The following is an 8,886-nucleotide window of genomic DNA, read 5'->3' on the forward strand; positions in this document are numbered from 1 at the left end:
AAAAGTACATGAGAAAGAAGTGGATAGCCCTTGGAGAAGGGCCTCTTCCAACCAGCTGAGACTGGGTGAGAGAAAGGAAGACTGGTTTCCTGTCCTAGTTATCTGGAGTGTACACGTGAGTGTGTACACCAGGCTCTCCAAAAACCATTCCTGGGCATTAATGCAGCCATGATTTGTTTCTAATAGTGTGTTCACATTTAAAACACTGAAACTATTGCTTCTTACAACCTGCCTGGTCTCAGAACATTTTAGAGGTTCTTATATTCAAGTTGGGGAAAAAAGCTGGCAGAGGTATACAAACTGGGTACAATCTTATTTTAGTTTCTTTCTTTCTTTTTTGAAACAAGGTCCCATTCAGGTATCTCAGCCTGGCATCAAACTCACCATGTAGCTCAAGATGACCCTGAACTCCTATCTAAGATGACAAGCATTCAGTGTTATCTCCAGTTCATGTTGTGCTGGAGATGAAACTCAGGGCGTCCTGCATGCTTCGAAGATATTCTACCAACTGAGCTATATTCCTAGCCCCTGAATATAGTCTAATTTTAATTAAACCCTAAATTTAAAATACTGTAAGAGAAAATCTGCCACCCAAAGATACCAATAGCATCAGTATTTCATAGAATCCTATGATACAAATCTGTATTTATGAGAATTCTCAAAAAAGATAAAACTTGCAAGATACATCATATATGCCTGCACGCACACACCACACCAGACACACACACTTCAGGGTGGAGGATGAGGCATCCTTTGGTGTCCTGGGCTGCATTGGCTCCACAACTCCCTTCAGATAGTCAAACCTATGCATCTCCAATGTCTTATGTAAAATGTAACAGTATTTGCACATAACCCACACACTTTCCCCCATATACCTAAAGTCATTTCTAGATTACTTATCCATTATAAATTCTTCCTAAAGGAGGGGAGAGGAAGAAAAGGAGTGAGGAGGAGAGAAGATGAAAGCATCTTAAAATATGCTACAGTATTTTTCAGACCTGAGGGCATGAATTCCTTTGAACTAAATAACAATATGGCAAATCTGAGAACATACAGGGCCACACCAGACGCTTGTCTTAAAGAACCATTCTGGAAATCCTAATACAGTATCCAAATCAGGTGATGGAAATTCCTGTGGACAGCCAGTTCTCTTTATAATGAACTCTTTATAATGAACCTCCTCCCACCTATGCCTTCTTCCCTCCTTAGGACACCCACGCAGAACAGTCCTGGGCACGCAACCCTGAGTACATCTAAACATTGCTTTAGCGCCATCTAGGGCCTAAAATAAAGCAAGGAAACAAAACCAGACTTGAATCTTTGTCTTTCAGCTTCAGAAAATACATTTTCGAGAGTATGTTACCTACAGACAAGCAGGTAATAAATTAATCACAATTGGAACTGTTAGTGTACAAACTCTCTGGAGTTTGGAGATATGTCTGATCAGAAAGAATAAATCTGCTACTGAGGAAGATGAAGAAGAAAGTGTTGAGGAAGAACCCTGTGACAGACGGCTGTCTGTCTCACTGTAGTACTGTTCCATAGGTTCTGCCAAAGTTTAGGGTTGTTTTTCCAGGTATAATGGAAAGCCATTAAAAAGATCCCAGCCGCCGGGCAGTGGTGGCGCACGCCTTTAATCCCAGCATTCGGGAGGCAGAGGCAGGAGGATCTCTGTGAGTTCGAGGCCGTCCTGGTCTACAAAGAGAGTTCCAGGAAAGGCACAAAGCTACACAGAGAAACCCTGTCTCGAAAAACCAAAAAAAAAAAAAAAAAAAAAAAAAAAAAAAAAAAAAAAAAAAATATCCCAGCCAAAAGGATCCCATTCAGTGAAGACTGGGGAGAGGCAGACTCAACAAAGCATAGATAAAAGGCTACTGAAATGGGACAGGTGAGGGCTCACTGGGTATCAGGATGGGGTAGTAACAGGAACTATTAAAGATAAGTTACAGAAGTAGAATGAAGAATATTTGTTGCCATTTTCCTTCTATAAGTGAAACTGTGGGTGATTCGAATAACTTGGTGTCTCTTATTGCTCGATCTCAGAGTCAGGAAGATGGAACAGGTATAAGGAAGGTGGAAAGCTGGTTATTGAACAAGTTAAGACAAAGATACCTAAGATAGCCCACTGGCTAAGTCATCAGCAATCACTGTCTTCTCTGGACAGCACCTGTCTAAGACACGGGGCCACTGAGCAGAGTGCTTTACAAGTAGCTTGGAGTTTTTCTACATGTAGATCATTTAGGGCTGTGCTTTTAAAACTTGGCGTGTGTTTATGACGCCAGGTTCACAAGCCCCATACCAGTTTGTTTCAGTAAGTCCTGTTGAAGCCTAAGATTCGGCTTTATCATCGGGCTGTGCTTCTGATTCTGACGCAGGTAGTTCAGGCTCAGAGTGGAGAGGGCTTAACCACAACGCCTAGGTGAGGAAGAAGCTATGGGCAGGCGACTCTCTAGAACTTGCCTAACAGAAGGATGTGTGTTGTGTGTGTGTGTGTGTGTGTGGTATTATTGGCACTTCAAAAGGTAGAAGAGCTGGAGGGATGGTTCAGTGGTTAAGAACACTGGCTGCCCTAAGGGGTCAAGACACCACAGGGAAACCCACAGAATCAACTAACCTGGGCTCATAGGGACTCACAGAGACTGAACCGACAACCATGGATCCTGCACGGGACTCTCTCAGGCCCTGTGCATATATATGTTATAGTTGTGTGCGTAGCTTGGTCTTCTGGGACTCTTAACAGTGGGAACAGGGACTGTCTCTGACTCTTTCGCCTGCTCTTGGGACCCTACTCCTCATACTGAGCTGCCTTGCCCAGTCTTACTGCGAGGGGAGGTGCCTAGTCTTAATGCAACTTGATATGCCATATTTGGTTGATATTCATGGGAGGCCTGCACTTTTCTCAATAGAAATGGAGGAGTGGATGGGGGAGGGGATAGAGGGGAAGTGAGAAGGAGGAGAAACTTCTGTTAAAAATAATGATAACAAATTTAAAGAACAACAACAACAATGGCTCTGCTCTTCCAGAGGATCTAGGTTCAATTCCCAGTACCTACATGGCAGCTAACAATCATCTGTAACTCCAGACCCTGGGGCTCCAGTGCACTCTTCTGGCCTCTGCAGGCACTGAACACAGACATACACCCAGATAAAATACTCACACACACAAATAAATACTTTTTTTTTTTTTAAAGATAAAAGACACTAGAGCAATGATTCATAACCTTAGCTACACAATGTAGTGGTCACCTGTGGAGCTTTAAAAAATATATATATCAATAGAAAGGACTCTTCTTGAATCCCCGAGTAGGCGCCAGATGTCCGTATTTTCTTGGCTTTAATTTTATTCATCTTTCCCCAGCACCCGCAGCATCCCTCACCCCACCCCCAAGTACCCACAGTATTGTTTTCATGCCCGGTGCCTGCAATACGATAAGCTTTCAATTCATGCTCATTGTTGTGGAAATATTGCTGGCAGTAGCAGACGACCTAGACCACAGGATACCATGGGATGTATTGTAAATTCACGAAACCCTCGTGTGAAAAGGATCACAGTTAATTCTCTTACTTCACAGGGAGACCCTGAAGAGGGTTAGGGGGAGTGAATTAATGCCTATGAGCTCTAGCCTTGGTAACGACAACTGAGGACCCAAACCTAGAGTTCTTTCTTCGAGTTAGTGGGAGGTTTTTTGTTTTGTTTTGTTTTGTTTTGCTTTGGGGGGTGGGGAGGCTCTTTCAACAATCTGTCTCTCTCTGTGTCTCTCTCTGTGTGTCTCTCTGTCTCTGTCTCTCTCTTTTTTCTCTCTCTCTCTCTTTCTGTTTTGTTTTTGAGACAGGGTCTCACTATGTATCCGCCCTGACTGAACTGGCACTTGCTATACAGACCAGCCAGTTTCTGCATCCCGGGAGCGGACATTAAAGGCGTGCATCACCTCGCCCAGCTCAACAGTCTCATTTTGCGCACTTCCAAATTCACATCCACGAGCAGCCAGCCTAACCTGACCCTCAAAATCCAGTTTCCTTAATCACAAACCGACCGTGCAGCTCTGTTTCAAAAAGTTCAATGTCATGCCCAAACCCTCCATGTTTCCACCCCAGATTTATCCTGCCGTGATCACCACTTCAAACCCAGCCTCCTTTACCAGGGGAACGTAGGGCCAATGCGCTTGCGCCACTTGGGGCAGCCGCCTCTGTCGCCATAGCAACTGGGGACTCGCGAATCTGCCTGTTGCAACAAGAGTTCCTGGCACAAGCCTGGGTTTTGCTTGCTTGGGATAGCTTTCCTTACCGCTTCCCGCGCCTGGTGCGTGAGTTTGAGAGTCTGGTAAGAAAGCTCCATTAGACACAGACAGGGCCCCACAAGGAGTGAAGAGGAGTCCCCCGACCGGTGTCTAAGGACAGCTGCTGGAAATCCGACGCTCAACCAGCCCGCCCCCGTCGGGATTGGCCAGGGCCCAGACGCCCCAGCCAATCACCGGCCTCAGACAGCTTCTTTAACGAGTCAATCAAGGTTACTCTAAACGTTTGATCCAGAGCGTTTGCGCGACCCCAGTCAATCAAGAGACTGGGGGAGTGTGATTGGTAGAGCCGTTGGGGGCGGGCTTTGCGATTGTTTGGGTTCTCCTAATTCGTACTTGTCCTTGGTCGGGGCAGTTGGTGAGGCGGTTGTGGCCCAATGGCTGTGTTTTGACACCCCGCCTTCGCGTCAAAGGGTAAAGGTTAGGCAGTAACCCGGGCTTTTCTTTGAAATCGTGCCCGGACTGGAAGGGTACCAACACTGACTGTCGGGGGCCTTCAGGAATACAACCGGGCACCAAGCTTTCCCATCTTCATCTGCCTGTGCATCAGCCCGGTTTCCGTCAGGAGTGGACACACGTGGACTCCAGGATTTCCTTCTTCCGTTTTCTTAACTATATTAAGTCATTCAGGACCTCATTGGCGTCCCTTTTTTTCTTTCTTCCCTCCCTCACTTCTTCTTTTCTTCTTCTTCTTCTTCTTCTTCTTCTTCTTCTTCTTCTTCTTCTTCTTCTTCTTCTTCTTCTTCTTCTCCTCCTCCTCCTCCTCCTCCTCCTCCTCCTCCTCCTCCTCCTCCTCCTCCTCCTCCTCTTCCTCCTCCTCTTCCTCCTCCTCCTTCTCTTCTTCCTCTTCCTCACCTCCTCCTTTTTAAGAAGCTAATGTAGAATAGAACATTTTCTTTAAAAGATTTATTTTAAGCGGCATAGTGGCTCACGCCTTTGCTCTTACACAGAGAAACTGTCTCAGAAAAAAAAAAACTAAAAAAAAAAAAAAAAGATTCATTTTATTTTTGTGTGTGTATGGGGGTAGAGTGCCCATACATGCCAGAAGAGGGCATCTGATCCCCTGGAGCTGGGGTTACAAGCAGTTATGAGCTACCATGTTGGTGCTGGAAACCTAACTGCGTCTTCTGGCAAGAAGTGCTCCTCACCACACTGCCATCTTTTCAGCCCCACTTGTTTCTTGTTTTCAACTTTCTGAGACAGGGTCTCATCCTGAGGCATTGGCTGGCCTGGAACTCGCTATTTTCACTAGACCGACCTCTATATTGCTCTGATCCTCCTGCCTCTGCCTCCATAGCTGTGGGATTTACAGGCATGACTCACTATTCTGTGTAGTCAGAGGGTTCCCCAGTCCGCCCAGCTGCTTATAAAGTAATTGCTCTGAGGCTTAATATTAATTGCAAACTGTTTGGCCAATGGCTCAGGCTTCTTTCTAGCTAGCTATTATAACTTAACTCAACCCATTCCTATTAATGTATGTTTTGCCACGTGGCTCGTGGTCGTGCCGTTACCTGTGTGGTGGCATGTTGCTCCTTGGGCTGCAGGCTCCCGGCTCCCGGACTCTGTCCTTCTCTCTGTATTTCTGTTTGGATTTTCTGCCTGGCTCTAATCCTGCCTTGCCATAGGCCAACACAGCTTTATTTATTAACCAAAGGGAACAACATATATTTACAGCATACAGAAAGACATCCCACAGCAATTCTGTGTCTTTTCCCTTCTGTCTTTTTGGTCCAAACCTTCCTTCTTGGTAATTTTCTGCCTTCTTCATCCATTCTCTCCCATCCAGATACAAAATACTGGTGTCCTCAATCTTAGAAAAGTCTTACCTTCTTAACTGTGGAATTAAGATGCCTCTCAGTCACTATGAACATTCTGGAAGAACTAGTCTTTCTCTTCTCCTCCCATTCACTTTTCAACACATTCTACACTTGTACTTTTGAATTCTTTCCTATTTGGAAAATTCAATAACAAATTATTTTACACTCAGTCTTTTTTGGGGAGGTGGGGTGGGGTCTTACTTGAGGCAGTCCTGTCTCAGCCTCCTGAATGCTGGCTTCATGGGCATGAGCAATCACACCCAGCCTTCTTAATTCAAATTCGTCGTTTTTTAAAATTGTTGACCACCACTTTAGAAGTACTAACATCAGTAATTTATTAAACATCTATAGCACCCAGGTACTATGTGACTTAGAGTCAATCCTACCTCATTTTATTGTGCTGTGCTTTGTTGCCCTATGAAGCAACTGTATTTTTAAAACCTTTTTTAAAAATTTTAATTGTGTGTGTGTGTGTGAGTGTGGGTGCCTGCAGAGGTCAGAGATGTCAAATCCCCTGAAGCCAGAGTTACAGGTAATTGTGAGCTGGTGCCATGGGTACTAGAACTAAAAATCAGGTCCCCAGCAAGAGCAGTGTGTGCTCTTAACCACTAAACCATCTCTTTAGCCTGCATTTTTAAAGACTGAAGGCATGTGGCAGCCCTGCAGTAAGGAGACAATTGGTCCCATTTTCTCAGCATCTGTTTAATTGCTAGATTTGTGCCACACTTCATAATTATCATGACCCTTTAAATATTCTCTGTATTATTATATCTGATATGATGACCTGTGGCTAATGGTCTGTGATGTTACTGTTATAACTGCTTGGGGGTGTATTTTATACTATATCCATATAAGATAATGAACTAAACTGGTATGTGGTGTGTGCATTCATACAGTCCCCTACTAATTAGTCTATGGATTCCTAGATACACAACAATATTGAAATCAAGCCAATTAACAATCTACAATGGTCTCTAAGTGTCCAACTAAAAGAAAGAGACCTGTGTCTCTCACTTTAAATCAGAAGGCTGTAATGATTAAGTGAGCAAGATGTGTCAAAAGCCAAAGTGGGCCGGGTATGTAGCTCAGTACTAGGACATTTGCCCAGCTTCTGTGAAAGCCCCAGTCCAATCCCCAGTGGTACTATATGAATGAATGAATGAATGAATGAATGAATGAATGAATGAATGAATGAACAGATGAGGACAGGGTAGGCCGAAAGTCAGATCTCTTACACCAGCTAGCCAAGTCGTAAATGCAAAGGGGAAGTGTCTGTAGGAAACAAAGTGCTGCTTGAGCGAGCACACTTGACAAGGAAGGAAGGCAGCTGGCCTCCTGAGAACACTCTGAACAGAACACGGAGCCAGCATCCATGCCGAGCAAGGGCCTCGCTTCAGGTCAATGAAAACCAAGCCAGGTAAGGAAGCAGCAGCCAACTCTGAAGCTCACAAGTTGGCTCATGGGGATTAAGGAAATAAGCTGGCTTTACAGTGTAATGTACGAGGAGAGGGGCTCAGGGAGTGAGAGCGCCCGTTGCTCTTGCAGAGGACCTGGGTTCGGTTCCCAGCACACACTGTGGCTCACAACTGTTTGCAACTCCGTCTCCAGAGGATAAGCCCTCTCCTGGACTCCACAGGCACTGCATGCATGTGGTGTACAAACGTATGCAGGCAAAGCATCCATACATATAAATTAAAATAAATAGTGTTTAAAAGTCTCCTGTGGGCCGGGTGGTGGTGGTGGCGGCGGCGGCGGCGGCGGCGGCGGCGGCGGCGGCGACGGCGACGGCGGCCCACGCCTTTAATCCCAGCACTCGGGAGGCGGCAGAGCCAGGTGGATCTCTGTGAGTTCAAGGCCAGCCTGGGCTACCAAGTGAGTTCCAGGAAAAGGCACAAAGCTACACAGAGAAACCCTGTCTCAAAAAACCAAAAATAAATAAATAAATGAATAAATAAATAAATAAATAAATGTCTCCTGTGTTCCTAGAAAGATTTTTTTTTTTTTAATGCAAAGGGAAGCACAAAGCCTGATGTAAAAGCTGAAGCAAGTTGTCTAGAAAATGAAGCTAAGATTCTTGATGAGGGCGGCTATATTAAACTAATTATCAGGCTGGGATGTAGCTCAGTTACCAGAGAGTATGTATGAATGTAAGCGACTGGGTTCCATTCACAGAGCTGAATAGACCAGGCATGGCAGTACATACTCATATTCCTAGTACTCGGGAGGCTGAGACAGAAGTTCAGGGTCACTTTTGCTTACATAGAGAGGTAGTGTCTAAAACAGTCTGAGACCCTGTCTTTTTTTTTTTTTTTTTTTTTTTTTTTTTTTTTTTTTTTTTTCCCGAGACAGGGTTTCTCTGTGTAGCTTTGCACCTTTCCTGGAACTCACTTTGGAGACCAGGCTGGCCTCGAACTCACAGAGCACTCTGCCTCCCGAGTGCTGGGATTAAAGGCGTGCGCCACCACGGCCCGGGGAGACCCTGTCTTAAGCAAACAACAAAGCGATTATCAGCGTAGAGGAAACAGACTTTCATTGGGAAAGGATGCTATCTAGGACTTCAGCATGTAGAAAGAAGTCAATGCCTAGTTCAAAGGTCAGGCTGACTCTCCTCTTGGGAGCGAATGGGACTGGTGGCTAAGGAAGAAAGCGATGTTTATTTCCCGTTCAAAACTTCCTAGGGCGCCTCATCATTTTCTTAAATCTCCGTGTTCTATAAATGGAAAAACAAAGCTTGGGTATCTGTACATCTGGTTACAACATGCTGTACTCCATAC

At 45.0% G+C, this 8,886-nt stretch overlaps 1 protein-coding gene across 1 annotated transcript in view; it reads right to left on the reverse strand.

Annotated features, from left to right (window-relative positions):
- The window catches only part of Katnal2 (katanin catalytic subunit A1 like 2), a 75,417-nt gene extending 70,426 nt beyond the window's left edge, over positions 1-4,991 (reverse strand). Inside the window, exon 1 of the mRNA XM_006973843.4 lies at positions 4,286-4,991. Within this exon, the coding sequence (XP_006973905.1) occupies positions 4,286-4,336 (51 nt within the window). The 5' untranslated portion in view covers positions 4,337-4,991. The remainder of the gene's footprint in view (positions 1-4,285) is intronic.
- Between the last annotated feature and the right edge of the window lie 3,895 nt (positions 4,992-8,886).

Source organism: Peromyscus maniculatus, chromosome 19, assembly GCF_049852395.1.
Source record: "Peromyscus maniculatus bairdii isolate BWxNUB_F1_BW_parent chromosome 19, HU_Pman_BW_mat_3.1, whole genome shotgun sequence".
Classification (NCBI taxonomy): Eukaryota; Metazoa; Chordata; class Mammalia; order Rodentia; family Cricetidae; genus Peromyscus; species Peromyscus maniculatus.